This window comes from Melospiza melodia, unplaced genomic scaffold (genome assembly GCF_035770615.1).
Source record: "Melospiza melodia melodia isolate bMelMel2 unplaced genomic scaffold, bMelMel2.pri scaffold_166, whole genome shotgun sequence".
NCBI lineage: Eukaryota > Metazoa > Chordata > Aves > Passeriformes > Passerellidae > Melospiza > Melospiza melodia.
This window is the reverse complement of record NW_026948517.1, coordinates 23,723-42,391: the sequence shown is the minus strand read 5'-3', so window position 1 is coordinate 42,391 and position 18,669 is coordinate 23,723. Positions and strand designations below refer to the sequence as shown.

The following is an 18,669-nucleotide window of genomic DNA, read 5'->3' as shown; positions in this document are numbered from 1 at the left end:
ACCTGGGGAAAGGGACACACCTGGTGGGAAAAGGACTCACCTGGGGAGAGGGACAGGGACACACCTGGGTGGGAAACGGGGACACACCTGGTGGGAAAAGGACTCACCTGGGGGGAAACAGGGACACACCTGGGGGGAAAAGGACACACCTGGGAGGGGAAACAGGGACAGGGACACACCTGGGGGGACAGGGACACACCTGGTAAAGGGACACACCTGGGGGGGAAACAGGGACCTGGGGGGAGGGACAGGGACACACCTGGGGGGAAAAGGACACACCTGGGGGGAAACAGGGACACACCTGGGGGGAAAGGGACAAATCTGGGGACAGGAACAGGGACACACCTGGGGGGACAGGGACACACCTGGTAAAGGGACACACCTGGGGGGAAAAGGACTCACCTGGGGAGAGGGACAGGGACACACCTGGGTGGGAAACGGGGACACACCTGGTGGGAAAAGGACACACCTGGGGGGAAACAGGGACACACCTGGGGAGAGGGACAAATCTGGGGACAGGGACGGGGACACACCTGGGAGGGAAACAGGGACACACCTGGGGGGAAAGGGAAACCTGGGGGTAGGGATAGGGACACACCTCGGGGGGAAACAGGGACCTGGGGGTAGGGACAGGGACACACCTGGAGGGAAACAGGGAAACACCTGGGGGGAAAAGGACTCACCTGGGGGGAGGGACAGGGACACACCTGGGGGGAAACGGGGACACCTGGGGAGAGGGAAAAATCTGGGGACAGGAACAGGGACACACCTGGGGAAAGGGACACACCTGGGGGGAAACAGGGACAGGGACACACCTGGGCAGGAAACAGGCACACCTGGGGGGAAACAGGGACACCTGGGGGGGAACAGGGACAGGGACACACCTGGGGGGAGAGGGACACACCTGGGGGGAAACGGGGACAGGGACACACCTGGGGGGAAACAGGGACACCTGGGGAGAGGGACACACCTGGGGGGAAAGGGACACACCTGGGGGGAAACAGGGACAGGGACACATCTCGGGGGAAACGGGGACACACCTGGGGGGACAGGGACACCCGGGGAGAAACAGAGACACACCTGGGGGGACAGGGACACCTGGGGGGAAACAGGGACAGGGACACACCTGGGGAGAAACAGGGACACACGTGGGGACAGGAACAGGGACACACCTGGGGAGAAACAGGGACACACCTGGGGGCGTCTCGCCCTCACCTGCGGGCCCCGCCCCGCCCCGCCCCGCCCCCCGCAGCGCCCAGAGCGAGTGGGGGGAGGGGCTGCGGGGGCTCTCGCTGAGCGCGGCCCGGCTGGCGCTGCTGCGGCTGGAGGATGGACGGCCCCCGCCCCCCAGCCTCAGGTGAGCGAGACCCCCCCCAAAATACCCCAAAAACACCCCCAAAAAACAGCCAAAAACAGCCCCCACCCCCCAGCCTCAGGTGAGCGAGACCCCCCCCAAAATACCCCAAAAACAGCCCAAAAAACAGCCAAAAACAGCCCCCGCCCCCCGGCCTCAGGTGAGTGAGACTCCGCCCAAAATACCCCAAAATACCCCAAAAATACCCAAAAACAGCCCCCGCCCCCCGGCCTCAGGTGAGCGAGACCCCGCCCAAAATACCCCAAAAACACCCCCAAAAATACCCCCAAAACAGCCCCCGCCCCCCAGCCTCAGGTGAGCGAGACCCCGCCCCAAAATACCCCAAAATACCCCAAAAAACACCCCAAAACCAGCCCCCGCCCCCCAGCCTCAGGTGAGAGAGACCCCCCCCAAAATACCCCAAAAACAGCCCAAAAAACAGCCAAAAACAGCCCCCGCCCCCCAGCCTCAGGTGAGCGAGACCCCGCCCCAAAATACCCCAAAAACAGCCCAAAAAACACCCAACAATACCCCAAAAAACACCCCAAAAACAGCCCCCGCCCCCCAGCCTCAGGTGAGACCCCCCCTGAACTCCCCCCACGTCCCCCTCTCTCTGTCCCCCCCCGTGTCCCCTCGTTGGTGCTGTCCAAGCCCTGTGCCCCCCCCCATGACCCCGCAGTGACCCCGTTCCTCTCTGTCCCCCCCCCCCCCCCAGGCCGCAGCTGTTGGTGCTGTCCAAGCCCGGGGACGCCCCCCGGTTCCCCCCCCCGGCCGGAGCTGGTGGCACTGGCCACGCATCTGTCACCCCCCCCATGTCCCCCCCATGTCCCCGTGACCCCCCCCATGTCCCCAGGCTCTGTGTCACCCCCCCACGTCCCCGTGTCCCCACAGTGCCCCTCATGTCCCCGTATTCCCCACAGTGACCCCGTTCCTCTCTCTGTCTCCCCCCCCCCCCCAGGCCGCAGCTGTTGGTGCTGTCCAATCCTGGGGACCCCCCCCGTGTCCCCCCCATGTCCCCAAGTCCCCGTGTCCCTGCGACCACCCCATGTCCCTGTGTCACCCCCCCATGTCCCCATGTCCCTGTGACCCCCCCTGTGTCCCTGTGACCCCCAGGGCTCCCCCCATGTCCCCAGGCCCTGTGTCACCCCCCCATGTCCCCATGTCCCCCCCCAGTGTCCCCATTGCTCTCCCTCTGTCTCCGTCCCTCCCCATGTCCCCCTGTCCCTGTCATCCCCCAGAGACCCCCACATGACCCCCCCGTGTCCCCATGTCCCCCCCCAGTGTCCCCATTGCTCTCCCTCTGTCTCCGTCCCCCCCCATGTCCCCCTGTCCCTGTCACTCCCACAGTGACCCCCACATGACCCCCCAGTGACCCCCATGTCCCCCCCAGTGACCCCGTTTCTCTCTCTGTCCTCCCCCGCCAGGCCGCAGCTGTTGGTGCTGTCCAAGCCCTGTCACCTCCACCGTGTCCCCCCCATGTCCCCATGTCCCTGTGACCCCCCTGTGTCCCTGTGACCCCCCCATGTCCCTGTGACCCCCCTGTGTCCCTGTGACCCCCAGGGCTCCCCCCATGTCCCCAGGCCCTGTGTCACCCCCCCATGTCCCCCCCAGTGTCCCCATTGCTCTCCCTCTGTCTCCATCCCCCCCCATGTCCCCCTGTCCCTGTCACTCCCACAGTGACCCCCACATGACCCCCCAGTGACCCCCATGACCCCCCAGTGACCCCGTTTCTCTCTCTGTCCCCCCCCCCCCCCCCCCCAGGCCGCAGCTGTTGGTGCTGTCCAAGCCCGGGGACCCCCCCGGCCCCCCCCCCCGGCCGGAGCTGGTGGCACTGGCCGCGCAGCTGCAGGGGGGGGGGGCGGGGCCTGACCGTGCTGGGGGCGGTGCTGGGCGGGGCCCTGCACGAGGAGCTGCCCCGGGCGCGCGGGGCTGAGAAGGTCAGAGGTCACGGAGGGGTCATGGGGGGTCACGGGGGGTCACGGGGTCATGGGGGGTCACGGGGTCATGGGGTTATTGGGGTTTATGGGGGCGGGGCCTGACCGTGCTGGGGGCGGGGCTGGGCGGGGCCCTGCACGAGGAGCTGCCCCGGGCGCGCGGGGCTGAGAAGGTCAGAGGTCATGGGGGGGTCACGGGGTCATGGGGGGGTCACGGGGTCATGGGGTTATTGGGGTTCATGGGGGCGGGGCCTGACCGTGCTGGGGGCGGGGCTGGGCGGGGCCCTGCACGAGGAGCTGCCCCGGGCACGCGGGGCTGAGAAGGTCAGAGGTCATGTGGGGGTCAAGGGGTCATGGGGGGTCACGGGGTCATGGGGTTATTGGGGTTTATGGGGGCGGGGCTGGGCGGGGCCCTGCACGAGGAGCTGCCCTGGGCCAGGGGGGCTGAGAGGGTCAGTGGGGGTTAAAGGTCATGGGGGGGTTCATGGTGGGGTCACAAGGGTCATTGAGGGGGTCACGGGGTCATGGGAGGGTCATGGGGGTTATGGTGTCGTGGGGGTCATGGGGAGGTCATTGGGGGGGGGGGCTGGGGGTGTGTCCCTGTCCCCGTGTCCCTGACTCTGACCCTGTCCCTGTCCCCGTGTCCCTGTCGGTGTCCCTGTCCCCGTCCCTGTCCCATGTCCCCGTGTCCCATAACCCTGTCCCCATATCCCATGTCCCTGACTGTGTCCCCTGTGTGTCCCCATGTCCCTGACAGTGTCCCCTGTGTCCCCAGGCGCTGCGGGTGGCGCTGTCCCAGTGTCCCTGTCCCCTGTGTGTCCCCGTGTCCCTGACAGTGTCCCCTGTCCCCTGTGTCCCCAGGCGCTGCGGGTGGCGCTGGCCCGGTGTCCCTGTCCCCGTGTCCCTGACAGTGTCCCTGTGTCCCCGTGTCCCTGACAGTGTCCCCTGTGTCCCCAGGCGCTGCGGGTGGCGCTGGCCCGGTGTCCCCATGTCCCTGACAGTGTCCCTGTCTCCCCAGGCGCTGCGGGTGGCGCTGTCCCGGTGTCCCTGTCCCCATGTCCCTGTCCCCTGTGTGTCCCCGTGTCCCTGACAGTGTCCCTGTGTCCCCAGGCGCTGCGGGTGGCGCTGTCCCGGTGTCCCTGTCCCCATGTCCCTGTCCCCTGTGTGTCCCCGTGTCCCTGACAGTGTCCCCTGTGTCCCCAGGCGCTGCGGGTGGCGCTGGCCCGGTGTCCCCGTGTCCCTGACAGTGTCCCTGTGTCCCCAGGCGCTGCGGGTGGCGCTGGCCCGGTGTCCCTGTCCCCATGTCCCTGCCGGTGTCCCCGTGTCCCTGACAGTGTCCCCTGTGTCCCCAGGCGCTGCGGGTGGCGCTGGCCCGGGCCGGTGCCCGCGGTTTCGTGCAGGTGTTGGTGACCCCGGAGCCGGGGGCGGGGCTGGCGGCGCTCGTGCAGGGGGTGGGGCTGGGGGCGCTCCGCCCCAACACCGTCCTGCTGGGCTGGCCCCGCCGCTGGCGGCAGCAGCCCGACCCCGCCAGGGCCGCCCGGGACTTCGTGGGTACGGGGGGGACACCGCGGGGACAGCGGGGGCATTGGGGACAATGGGGGGGTTGGGGGATTGGGGACATTGGGGACAGTGGGGACAGTGGGGACAATGAGGGGGTTGGGGGGATTGGGGACATTGGGGGGATTGGGGACATTGGGGACAGTGGGGGCTTCCTGGGTACGGGGACACTGGGGGGACATTGGGGACAGCGTGGGGATTGGGGGCATTGGGGACAATGGGGGGGTTGGGAGATTGGGGACATTGGGGACATTAGGGGCATCGGGGACAATGGGGGCAATGGGGACTTCGTGGGTACAGGGACACTGGGGGGACATTGGGGGGATTGGGGACATTGGGGACAATGGGGGGATTTGGGACATTGGGGGCATTGGGGACAGTGGGGACAATGGGGACTTCGTGGGTACGGGGACACTGGGGGGACATTGGGGACATTGGGGGGGATTGGGGACATTGGGGACAGTGGGGACAATGGGGGCTTCGTGGGTACGGGGACACTGGGGAGACATTGGGGACATTGGGGGGATTGGGGACAATGGGGGCAATGGGGACTTCCTGGGTACGGGGACAAAGGGGGACAGTGGGGACAGCGGGGGGATTGGGGACATGGGGGGGATTAGGGCATTGGGGACAGTGGGGGCATTGGGGACATTGGGGACATTGGGGGAATTGGGGACAATGGGGACATTGGGGGGATTGGGGACACTGGGGGGGACATTGGGGGATTGGGACATTGGGGACATTGGGGACATTGGGGGATTGGGACACTGGGGACATTGGGGATATTGGGGGGATTGGCGGCAATGGGGACTTTGTGAGTACGGGGGGCATTGAGGGACATTGGGGACAATGGGAGGATTGGGACATTGAGGACAATGGGGACTTCATGGGTACGGGGGACATTGGGGACATTGGGAGATTGGGGACATTGGGGGCAATGGGGGCAATGGGGACTTTGGGGGTACGGGGACATTGGGGGACAATGGGGGGGTTGGAGGGATTGGGGACATTGGGGGGATTGGGGACATTGGGGATTTGAGTGGGTTGGAGACATTGGAGGGATTGAGGACCGCAGGGTGACATTGGGGACATTGGGGACATCGTGGGGATTGGGGACATTGAGGGGATTGGGGACATTGGGCACAATGGGGATATTGGGGGAGTTGGGGACATTGGGGGGATTGGGGACACTGGGGGGGATCGGGGACATTGGGGGGGATTGGGGACATTGGGGGCAATGGGGGGATTGGGAGGACATTGGGGGGACATTGGGGGATTGGGGACAATGGGGCAATGGGAGGGATTGGGGACATTGGGGAATTGGGGGGACATTGGGGGGACAATGGGGCAATGGGGGGATTGGGGACATTGGGGACAATGGGAGGATTGGGACATTGGGGACAATGGGGACTTTGTGGGTACAGGGACAATGGGGGATTGGGGACAATGGGGGGATTGGGGGGACATTGGGGGGACATTGGGGGGATTGGGGACAATGGGGCAATGGGAGGGATTGGGGACACTGGGGAGATTGGGGACATTGGGTACAATGGGGACTTCGTGGGTACAGGGGACATTGGGGACAATGAGGACAATGGGAGGATTGGGGACATTGGGGACAATGGGGGCTTCGTGGGTACGGGGACATTGAGGGGATTTGGGACAATTGCGGACATTGTGGGGATTTGGGACGTTGGGGACATTGGGGGGATTGGGGACAATGGGGGGATTGGGGACATTGAGGGGATTTGGGACGTTGGGGACAATGGGAGGATTGCAGACATTGTTGACACCGGGGACATTGGGGTGGGGGCACTGGGGGGATTTGGGACATTGCGAGGATTGGGGGCATCGAGGACGTTTGGCGGTTGGGGACATTGGGGACATTGGGGGATTGGGGGCGTTGGGGACATTGGGGGATTTGGGACACTGGGGGGGATTGGGACATTGGGACTTCATGGGTACGAGGGACACTGGGGAGACTTTGGAAGGATTGGGGACATTGGGGACACTGGGGGGTTGGAGACATTGGGGACATTGGGGACATTGGGGGGACATTGAGGGGATTTGGGGGGATCGGGGACATTGGAAGGATTGGGCGCAGTGGGGGACATTGAGGGGATGGGGACAGTGGGGACATTGGGGACTTCGTGGGTAGGAGGGATATTGGGGACAATGGGAGAATTGGGGACATTGGGGGATTGGGGACACTGGGGACGTTGGGGACAATGGGGAAATTGGGGGGACATTGGGGGATTGGGGACACTGGGGACATTGGGGGTACGGGGGACATTGGGGACAGTGAGGGGACGGCGGGGGGGATTTGGGACATTTGCAATATTGGGGACAATGGGGACATTGGGGACAATGGGGAAATTGGGGGGACATTGGGGGATTGGGACATTGGGGACAGTGAGGGGACGGCGTGGGGGATTTGGGACATGGGCGATATTGGGGACAATGGGGACATTGTGGGTTTGGGGGACGCCGGGACAGCAGGGACATCAGGGGGATTGGGGACGTTGTGGGTATGGGGGACAACAGGGGGACAATGGGGACAATGGGGGGATCGGGGACTTCATGGGTAGAGGGGACACTGGGGGGACATTGGAGGGATTGGGGACATGGGGTGGCATGGGGGGAGATGGTGGAAACGGATGGGAGAGACATTGGGGGACACGGAGAGGGGACACGGGGGGACAGAGGAGCGGGAGGATCTGGGGGCACTCGGGGATCACCGGGGGTCACCGGGGGGCGGGGGGTCACACAGGGACACCTGGGGATATCCCTGGTGTCCCCATGTCCCCTCGGTGTGTGTCCCCATGTCCCCTCTGTCCCCATGTCCCCTCGGTGTGTCCCGCTGTCCCCGCTGATGTCCCCTCTCCGTGTCCCCAGAGCTGCTGCGGGTGGCGGGCGCGGCGGGCCGGGCCCTGCTGGTGTCCAAGGGCGGAGCGGAGCCCGGCCCGGCCCCGGGGGTGTCCCCGGGGGTGTCCCCGGTGCCGGGGCTGTCCCCGGGGGTGTCCCCGTGCCCGGGGGTGTCCCCGGGGGGGTTCCCGGGGGGGTCCCTGGATGTCTGGTGGGTGGTGGGCACCGGGCGCCTCCTGACGCTGCTGCCGCTGCTGCTCCGACAGCACCCGGTAGGGGGCGCCGTGGGGCGGGGCCTCAAGGGGGGCGGGGCCTCAGAGGGGGGCGGGGCTTGAATAATGAGGAAGGGCTTGTATTGTGTGGGTAGGGATAGAATGGGTGGGGGCGGGGCTTGAGCTGTGGGCGGGGCTTGAATTGTGAGGGAGGGGCTTGAATAGTGGGGTGTGGCTTGGAAAATGGGGAGGGGCTTGAATAGTGGGGCGGGGCTTGAGTTATGGGAGGGGCTTGGATTGTGGGGAGGGGCTTGGATTGTAGGGCAGGGATTGAATGGTGGAAGCTGGGTTTGAATGCTGGGGGCGGGGCTTGAGTTGTGGGTGGGGCTGGAACAGTGAGGGAGGGGCTTAAACAGCGGGGGGAGGGGATTAAAGTATGGGCGGGGCTTGAGTTGTGGGGTGGGGCTTAGATAATGGGGAGGGGCTTGGATTGTGGGGGCGGGGACTGAATTGTGGGGGCGGGGCTTTAACGGTGGGGGCGGGGCTTTAACGGTGGGGGCGGGGCTTGACGCTCGTTGTTGGGTGGGGCTTGAATAGTGGGGGAGGGGCCTGGATGGTGGGGGCGGGGCTTGTGTGGGAAAGGGGGCGGGTCTGAGCCCGGTGACCCCTTGGTGACCTCTGTGTCCCCCCAGCTGTGTGTGTGGGGGGGGAAATTGGGGGGATTTGTTTGATTTTGGGGGATTTGGGGGGATTTTAGGAGATCTTGGGGTGTCACACTTTACCTGCCCCAGGTGTGGTGGGGCTGCCCCCAGTGCCTGTTTATGATGGGATTTTGGGGTGGTTTTGGGGGGGATTTTTGGAGGGATTTTTGGGGGGATTTTGGGGTGATTTTTGGATGGATTTTTGGGGGGATTTTTGTGCATTTTGGGGACTCACCCATACCTGTCCCAGGTGTGGCAGGGCTGCCCCCTGCTCCTGTTCACGGTGGGATTTTGGGGTGGTTTTGGGGTGATTTTTGGGGGGATTTTGGGGTCTCACCCGTACCTGCCCCAGGTGTGATGGGGGTGATGGGGCTGCCCCCTGCGCCTGTTCACGGTGGGATTTTGGGGGGATTTTGGGGCAGGTTTGGGGGGGATTTTTGGGGGGATTTTGGGGGGGATTTTTGGGGTGATTTTTGAGGGGATTTTGGGGTCTCACCTGTACCTGCCCCAGGTGTGGTGGGGGTGCCCCCTGCGCCTGTTTATGATGGGATTTTGGGGTGGTTTTGGGGGGGATTTTTGGGGGGATTTTGGGGTGGTTTTGGGGGGATTTTTGGGGGGATTTTTGGGGGGATTTTGGGGTCTCACCCGTACCTGTCCCAGGTGTGGCGGGGCTGCCCCCTGCGCCTGTTCACGGTGGCGCTGCTGGAGGACAACAGCGAGCGGCTGCGGCGCCTGCTCGAGGCCGTGGTGCGGCGCCGGGGGCTGCCGGCACAGGTGCACGTGGTGGAGCTGGTGAGAACCAAAAAACACCCCAAAAATACACCTGGGACACCCCAAAAATACACCCGGGACACCCCAAAAAATACACCTGGGACACCCCAGAAATACACCTGGGACACCCCAAAAATACACCTGGGACACCCCAAAAAATCACACCTGAGACACCCCAAAATTACACCTGGGACACCCCAGAAATACCCCAAACCCAGCCCTGCCCCACCCTGCCTGCACAGGTGCTCGTGGTGGAGCTGGGGAGGGCCAAAAGACACCCCAAAATACACCTGGGAACCCCAAAAATACACCCGGGACACCCCAAAAAATACACCTGGGACACCCCAGAAATACACCTGGGACACCCCCAAAAACACCCCAAAATACACCTGGGACACCCCAAAAATACGCATGGGAACCCCCAAAAATACACCAAACATACACCTGGGAACCCCAAAAATACACCTGGGAATCCCCAAAATACCCCAAAATTACACCTGAGAACCCCAAAAGTACCCCAAACCCAGCCCTGCCCCACCCTGCCTGTACATGTGCACGTGGTGGAGCTGGTGAGAGCCAAGAAACACCCCAAAAATACACCTGGGAACCCCCAAAATACCCCAAAAATACACCTGAGAACCCCAAAAATTTCCCCAAAAATACACCTGGGAACCCAGAAACCACACTTGAGATACAACTGGGACACCCCAAAAATTACACCTGAGATATCCCAGAATTACCCCAAAAACCACACCTGGGACCCCCAAAACAACCCCAAAACCACACCTGGGATACACTTGGGGCACCCCAAAAATACACCTGGGAACCCCAAAATTTCCCCCAAAAATACACCTGGGAACCCCAAAATACTGGTCCGTACTGGTCCGTACTGGTCCGTATTGGTCCGTACTGGTCCGTACTGGTCCGTACTGGTTTGTACTGGTCCGTACTGGTCCATACTGGTCCGTACTGGTCCATACTGGTCCATACTGGTCCATACTGGTCCGTATTGGTCCGTACTGGTCCATACCAGTCCATACTGGTCCGTACTGGTCCATACCAGTCCATACTGGTCCGTACTGGTCCATACCAGTCCATACTGGTCCATACCGGTCCGTACTGGTCCGTACTGGTCCGTCCCGGTTCCCCAGCACGACGGCGCGGTCTCTGATTACACGTACGAGCGGACGCTGATGATGGAGCAGCGCTCGCAGATGCTGCGGCAGCTGCGCCGCGCCCAGGTGACGTCATCGCCCTGTCCGTGACGTCATCGCCCTGTCCGTGACGTCATTGCTCTGTCCGTGATGTCATCGCTCTGTCTGTGCTGTCACCGCCCTGTCCGTGACGTCATCGCCCTGTCCGTGACGTCATAGCTCTGTCCGTGATGTCATTGCCCTGTCTGTGATGTCATCACCCTGTCCGTGACGTCATCACCCTGTCCGTGACGTCATTGCTCTGTCCATGATGTCATCGCTCTGTCTGTGCTGTCATCGCCCTGTCTGTGACGTCATCGCCCTGTCCGTGACGTCATCGCCCTGTCTGTGACGTCATCGCCCTGTCTGTAATGTGCTCACCCTCCCCATGATGTCATCGTCCTCCCCATGACATCATCACCGCTCCCATGGTGTCATTGCTTGTGTTGGTGATGTCATCGCCTTCTCCATGACTCCATGATGTCATCACCCCATCCATGATGTCATCACCCCATCCATGATGTCATCACCCTGTCTGTGACATCACCACCACCCCATGATGCCGTCACACTGTCTGTGACGTCATAGCCCCTTCCCATGATGTCATCACCCTCCCTGTGACATCACTGTACCTTTTGTTTGTGATGTCATCATCCTGTGTGTGACATCATCATTCTGTTTGTGATGTTATCACCATGAATGTGACGTCATTACTCAGTCTGTGATGTCATACTTCTATGATGACATCACACACCCGTATGACATCATTACCCTATGACATCATCCCTATGTCTGTGACATCATCGTCCCGTCTGTGATGTCATCGCTGCCCTTGTGGCATCCTCACCTTCCCTGCGGTGTCGCGGCCGCCCTGGTGACGTCATTTCTTTCCTCTTTGTGACGTCACAGGGAGGCCCCGCCCCCTCGCACCCGCCCAGCGCCGCCGAGGAGGAGGAGGGGGGGGGGAGGGGAACCCCGGAGAGGGCCCAGCCCGTGAGTGGAACTGGGACAAACTGGGACGGACTGGGAGGGACTGGGACGGACTGGGAACAAACTGGGAGGGACTGGGACGGACTGGGATGAGGTTGGGCCATACTGGTCCATACTGGTCCATACTGGGAGGGCGGGGTTTGGGGCTCTGGGCTGTACCGGGAGGCTGGAGGGGGTGACACTGGTGGGGACTGGTCCGTACTGGTTTATACTGGTCTGTACCAGTCTATACTGGTTTATACTGGTTCATAGCAGTTTATACCAGTATGGAGTGGTCTTTACCGGTCTGTACCAGCCCATACTGGTTCATAGTGGTGCATACTGGTTCATACCGGTCTGTACCAGTTCATACCGGTCTGTACTGGTCCATACCGGTCCATACTGGTTCATACTGGTCTGTACTGGTCAGGGGGAACGTCCGGCGCATGCACTGGGACATTGGGAGGGGGTGGTCAGTGGGGTCTGTACTGGTTCATACTGGTCTGTACCAGTTCATACTGGTCCATACTGGTTCATGGTGGCTCATACCGGTCTGTACTGGTCCATACCGGTCCATACTGGTTCATACTGGTCCGTACTGGTCAGGGGGAACGTCCGGCGCATGCACTGGGGCATTGGGAGGGGTGATCAGTGGGGTCTGTACTGGTTCATACCGGTCCATACTGGTCCATACTGGTTTATACTGGTCCATACTGGTCTATACCGGTCCATACTGGTCCATACTGGTTCATACTGGTCCGTACTGGTCAGGGGGAACGTCTGGCGCATGCACTGGGGCATTGGGAGGGGATGGTCAGTGGGGTCTGTACCGGTCCATACTGGTTTATACTGGTCCGTACTGGTTCATACTGGTCCGTACTGGGCAGGGGGAACGTCCGGCGCATGCACTGGGGCATTGGGAGGGGTGATCAATGGGGTCTGTACTGGTTCATACTGGTCCATACTGGTCCGTACTGGGCAGGGGGAACGTCCGGCGCATGCACTGGGGCATTGGGAGGGGATGGTCAGTGGGGTCTGTACCGGTCCATACTGGTCCGTACTGGTTCATACTGGTCCATACTGGTCTATACCGGTCCATACCGGTCCATACTGGTTCATACTGGTCCGTACTGGGCAGGGGGAACGTCCGGCGCATGCACTGGGGCATTGGGAGGGGATGGTCAGTGGGGTCTGTACTGGTCCATACTGGTTTATACCGGTCTGTATCAGTTCATACCGGTCCATACTGGTTTATACTGGTCCGTACTGGTTCATACTGGTCCGTACTGGGCAGGGGGAACGTCCGGCGCATGCACGCCGCCGAGCGCCTCAACGCCGCCATCTTGGCGCACTCGGGGGGGGCGGGGCTGGTGCTGCTGGACCTGCCGCCCCCTCCCCCACCCCGGCCCCACCGGCCCCGCGAGAACTGGATCCGAAATTGGGGAAAAACGGGGGAAAATGGGGATAATGGGGAAAATGGGGAAATGGGGAAAATGGGAAAATGGGGGAAATGGGGAAAATGGGGAAAATGGGGAAATGGGGGAACCCGGCCCCGCGAGAACTGGATCCGAAATTGGGGAAAAACGGGGGAAAGTGGGAAAAATGGGGAAAAACTGGGATAATGGGGAAAAATGGGGAAAATGGGGGAACCTGGCCCCGCGAGAACTGGATCCGAAATTGGGGGAAAACGGGGAAATGGGGAAAAATGGGAATAATGGGGATAATGGGATAATGGGGGAAATGGGAAAAATGGGGGAAATGGGGGAACCCGGCCCCGTGAGAACTGGATCCGAAAATGGGGAAAAACGGGGGGAAATGGGAAAATGGGAAAATGGGGGAAAATGGGGAAAATGGGGAAATGGGGGAAATGAGGAAAATGGGGAATAATGGGGAAAATGGGGAATAATGGGGAAATGGGGAAAATGGGGATAATGGGGGAAAATGGGGAAAATGGGAAAATGGGGAAAATGGGGAATAATGGGGAAAATGGGGAATAATGGGGAAATGGGGAAAATGGGGATAATGGGGAAATGGGGGAACCCGGCCCTGCGAGAACTGGATCCGAAATTGGGGAAAAACGGGGGAAAATGGGAAAATGGGGGAAATGGGGAAAATGGGGAAATGGGGGAAATGGGGAAAATGGGGAAATGGGGAAAATGGGGGAGCCCGGCCCCGCGAGAACTGGATCCGAAAATGGGGAAAAACGGGAAAAATGGGAAAATGGGGGAAATGGGGAAAATGGGGAAAATGGGGGAAATGGGGGAAAATGGGGAAATGGGGAAAATGGGGAAAATGGGAAAAATGGGGATAATGGGGATAATGGGGAAAATGGGGAAAATGGGAAAATGGGGAAAATGGGGATAATGGGGAAAATGGGGAAAATGGGGAAATGGGGGAAATGGGAAAAATGGGGAAATGGGGAAAATGGGGAATAATGGGGAAAATGGGGAAATGGGGGAACCCGGCCCCGCGAGAACTGGATACGAAAATGGGGAAAAATGGGGAAATGGGGAAAATGGGGAAAATGGGGAATAATGGGGAAATGGGGGAAATTGGGAAAATGGGGATAATGGGGATAATGGGGGAAATGAGGAAAATGGGGATAATGGGGATAATGGGATAATGGGAATAATGGGAAAAATGGGGGAAATGGGGGAACCCGGCCCCTGCGAGAACTGGATCCGAAATTGGGGAAAAACGGGGAAAAATGGGATAATGGGGATAATGGGGAAAATGGGGAAAAATGGGGAAAATGGGGATAATGGGGGAAATGAGGAAAATGGGGATAATGGGGAAAAATGGGGATAATGGGAATAATGGGAAAAATGGGGGAAATGGGGGAGCCCGGCCCCGCGAGAACTGGATCCGAAATTGGGGAAAAACGGGGGAAAATGGGGAAAATGGGGAAAATGGGGATAATGGGGAAAATGGGGAAAAATGGGGAAAATGGGGGAAATGGGAATAATGGGAAAAATGGGGGAAATGGGGGAGCCCAGCCCCGCGAGAACTGGATCCGAAAATGGGGGAAAAACGGGGGAAAGTGGGAAAAATGGGGAAAAACTGGGATAATGGGAAAATGGGGAAAATGGGGATAATGGGGAAAAATGGGGAAAATGGGGATAATGGGAAAAATGGGGGAACCCGGCCCTGCGAGAACTGGATCCGAAATTGGGGGAAAAACGGGGGAAAATGGGGAAAAATGGGGAATAATGGGGATAATGGGGAATAATGGGGGAAATGGGAGAAATGGGGAAAAATAGGGAAAATGAGAAAAATGGGGAATAATGGGGAAAATGGGGAATAATGGGGAAAATGGGGAAAAAATGGGGAATAATGGGGAAATGGGGATAATGGGAAAATGGGGATAATGGGGAAAATGGGGATAATGGGGATAATGGGAATGGGGGAAATGGGAAAATGGGGAAAATGGGGATAATGGGAAAATGGGGATAATGGGGAATAATGGGGATAATGGAAAAATGGGAAAAATGGGAAAATGGGGAAAATGGGGAATAATGGGAGAAACGGGGAATAATGGGGAAATGGGGATAATGGGGAAAATGAGGGAATGGGAATGGGGAAAATGGGGAATAATGGGGAATAATGGGGGAAATGGGGAAAATGGGAAAAATGGGATAATGGGGATAATGGGGAAAGTGGGGGGAATGGGGAAAATGGGGATAATGGGAAAATGGGGATAATGGAACAATGGGAAAAATGGGGAAAATGGGAATGGGGGAAATGGGGGAACCCGGCCCTGCGAGAACTGGATCCGAAATAGGGGGAGAAATTGGAAAAAATGGGGGAAAATGGGAAAAATGGGAAAAATGGGGAAAATGGGGATAATGGGGGAAATGGGGATAATGGGGAAAATGGGGAAAATGGGATAATGGGAAAAATGGGGATAATGGGGAAAATGGGAAAATGGGGGAAATGGGGGAAATGGGGAATAATGGGGAAAATGGGGATAATGGGAATGGGAGAAATGGGGATAATGGGGAAAAATGGGGAAAATGGGGAAAATGGGGATAACGGGAAAATGGGATAATGGTGATAATGGGGAAATGGGGAAATGGGGAAAATGGAGAAAATGGAGAAAATGGGGAAAATGGGATAATGGGGAAAATGGGGAAAATGGGGATAATGGGGACAATGGGGAAAATGGGGAAATGGGGATAATGGGGGAAATGAGGAAAATGGGGATAATGGGGATAATGGGAAAATGGGGATAATGGAACAATGGGAAAAATGGGGAAAATGGGAATGGGGGAAATGGGGGAACCTGGCCCTGCGAGAACTGGATCCGAAATAGGGGGAGAAATTGGAAAAAATGGGGGAAAATGGGAAAAATGGGAAAAATGGGGAAAATGGGGAAAATGGGGATAATGGGGGAAATGGGGATAATGGGGAAATGGGGAAAATGGGATAATGGGAAAAATGGGGATAATGGGGATAATGGGAAAATGGGGGAAATGGGGGAAATGGGGAATAATGGGGAAAATGGGGATAATGGGAATGGGAGAAATGGGGATAATGGGGAAAAATGGGGAAAATGGGATAACGGGAAAATGGGATAATGGGGAAATGGGGGAAATGGGGAAAATGGGGAAATGGGGAAAATGGAGAAAATGGAGAAAATGGGGAAAATGGGATAATGGGGAAAATGGGGAAAATGGGAATGGGGGAAATGGGGGAACCCGGCCCTGCGAGAACTGGATCCGAAATAGGGGGGAAAATGGGAAAAAATGGGGGAAAATGGGGAAAATGGGGATAATGGGAAAATGGGGATAATGGGGGAACCCGGCCCCGCGAGAACTGGATCCGAAATTGGGGGAGAAATGGGAAAAAATGGGGGAGAATGGGGAAAATGGGAATGGGAAAAATGGGAATGGGGGAAATGGGAAAATGGGAAAAATGGGAAAAATGGGAATGGGAAAAATGGGAAAATGGGAAAAATGGGAAAATGGGAAAAATGGGAAACTGGGAAAAATGGGAATGGGGAAAATGGGAAAAATGGGGAATAATGGGAGAAAATGGGAAAAATGGGAAAAATGAAAATGGGAAAAATGGGGAAAATGGGGATGGGGGAAATGGGGGAACCCAGCCCTGCGAGAACTGGATCCGAAATAGGGGGAAAATGGGAAAAATTGGAAAATGGGAAATGGGGGAAACTGGGAGGAATGGGGGAAACTGGGAGTTACTGGGAGGGCACTGGGAGTTATTGGGTGTTACTGGGAGAGTACTGGGAGTTACTGGGAGGGCACTGGGGGTTACTGGGAGGGCACTGGGAGTTATTGGTTGTTACTGGGAGGTACTGGGAGGGCACTGGGGGTTACTGGGAGGGCACTGGGAGGGCACGGGGAGTTATTGGGTGTTACTGGGAGGTACTGGGAGGGCACTGGGGGTTACTGGGGATCACTGGGAGTCACTGGGAGGGCTCCGGAGGTCCCTGGGAGGGCACTGGGAGGTACTGGGAGGATACTGGTTTATACTGGTTTATACTGGTGAGCCCTTGACCCCAGCCCAGATCTGGAGTTCCTGGAGGTGCTGACCGAGGGCCTGGGGCCGGTGCTGCTCGTCAGGGACGGCGACGGAGATGGAGACCAGTGCTCCCAGTATGGAACTGGGAACGACACTGGGGAGCCCTGAGAGCCCTGAGAGCCCAGTGCTCCCAGTATGGAACTGGGAACGAGACTGGGGAGCCCTGAGAGCCCAGTGCTCCCAGTATGGAACTGGGAACGACACTGGGGAGCCCTGAGAGCCCTGAGAGCCCAGTATGGAACTGGGACTGGAGCCCAGTGCTCCCAGTATGGAACTGGGACTGGAGAGACTGGGGAGCCCTGAGAGCCCAGTATGGAACTGGGAATCGGCCCAGTGCTCCCAGTATGGAACTGGGATTGGGGAGAATGGGGAGCCCTGAGAGCCCAGTGCTCCCAGTATGGAACTGGGAATCGGCCCAGTGCTCCCAGTATGGAACTGGGAATGGGGAGCCCTGAGAGACCAGTGCTCCCAGTTCACTCCCAGTGCTCCCAGTATGGAACTAGGAATGGAGCCCAGTGCTCCCAGTATGGAACTGGGAATGGGGCCCAGTGCTCCCAGTATGGAGCTGGGGACGGCAATGGAGAGCCCAGTGCTCCCAGTTCACTCCCAGTGCTCCCAGTATGGAACTGGGAATTGCGACCAGTGCAGCCCAGTGCTCCCAGTATGATCCCAGTTCACTCCCAGTGCTCCCAGTATGGCCCCAGTGCCCTCCCAGTGCTTCCAGTGCCTTCCCAGTTCACTCCCAGTGCTCCCAGTTCGCTCCCAGTTCGCTCCCAGTTCACTCCCAGTGCTCCCAGTCCGGCCCCAGTCCTTTGCTGGTTTTTCGCACTTTGATTTCACCAAAGATCCTCAATAAAACCACCCCAAAAAATGGAAATTTTGGAGCCCTGCTGGATTTTGGGGGGCTCTGAGGGGATTTTAGGAATTTCAGGGGAATTTTGGCCTCCCTGAGAGGAATTTGGGGTCCCTGAAGTGATTTTGGGGCTCTCTGGGGAAAATTTGGGGCCCTGGTGGATTTTGGGCTCTCTGAGGGGATTTTGGGGCTCCCTGAGGGGATTTTGGTGCTTCCTGAGGGGATTTTTGGGGGCCTCTGAAGGGATTTCGGTTCTCTAAAGGAATTTTGTGGCCCGGGTGGATTTTTGGCCTCTCTGAGGGGATTTTGAGGCTCCCTGAGGGGATTTTGGGGCTCCCTGAGGGGAATTTGGGGCTCTTTTGGTGATTTTTGGGGATCTCTGAGGGGATTTTGAGGCTCCCTGAGTGGATTTTTGGGGTCTCTGAGGGGATTTTGGAGCCCCGGTGGATTTTGTGGTTCTCCGAAGGAATTTGGGGCTCCCTGAGGCGATTTTGGGGCTCCTGAGGCGATTTTGGGGCTCCCTGACAGAAATTCGGGGCTCTCGGGGCGATTTCGGCCTCCCTGAGGGAATTTGAGGAGGGGGAGGGGCCACAAGTGGGCGTGGCCTCACGCCAAACACGCGCCGGCGCCTCCTACACGTGACGGCCCCTCCCACACGTGACCTTCACTGCCACACGTGACCGTCCATTCTACACGTGACTGCGCGCGCTGAGGGGGGC

The 18,669-nt window shown here is 59.1% G+C and overlaps 1 protein-coding gene across 1 annotated transcript in view; it reads left to right on the top strand.

Annotated features, from left to right (window-relative positions):
- LOC134433275 (solute carrier family 12 member 7-like) overlaps nucleotides 1-17,974 on the top strand; it is a 31,972-nt gene extending 13,998 nt beyond the window's left edge. The window contains exons 21-31 of the mRNA XM_063182146.1: nucleotides 1,253-1,357; nucleotides 2,070-2,179; nucleotides 2,313-2,321; nucleotides 3,116-3,291; nucleotides 4,641-4,839; nucleotides 6,416-6,481; nucleotides 7,741-7,982; nucleotides 9,284-9,415; nucleotides 10,546-10,635; nucleotides 11,497-11,580; nucleotides 17,079-17,974. Of these exons, the coding sequence (XP_063038216.1) occupies nucleotides 1,253-1,357; nucleotides 2,070-2,179; nucleotides 2,313-2,321; nucleotides 3,116-3,291; nucleotides 4,641-4,839; nucleotides 6,416-6,481; nucleotides 7,741-7,982; nucleotides 9,284-9,415; nucleotides 10,546-10,635; nucleotides 11,497-11,580; nucleotides 17,079-17,264 (1,399 nt within the window). The 3' untranslated portion in view covers nucleotides 17,265-17,974. The remainder of the gene's footprint in view (nucleotides 1-1,252; nucleotides 1,358-2,069; nucleotides 2,180-2,312; nucleotides 2,322-3,115; nucleotides 3,292-4,640; nucleotides 4,840-6,415; nucleotides 6,482-7,740; nucleotides 7,983-9,283; nucleotides 9,416-10,545; nucleotides 10,636-11,496; nucleotides 11,581-17,078) is intronic.
- Nucleotides 17,975-18,669: the final 695 nt, after the last annotated feature.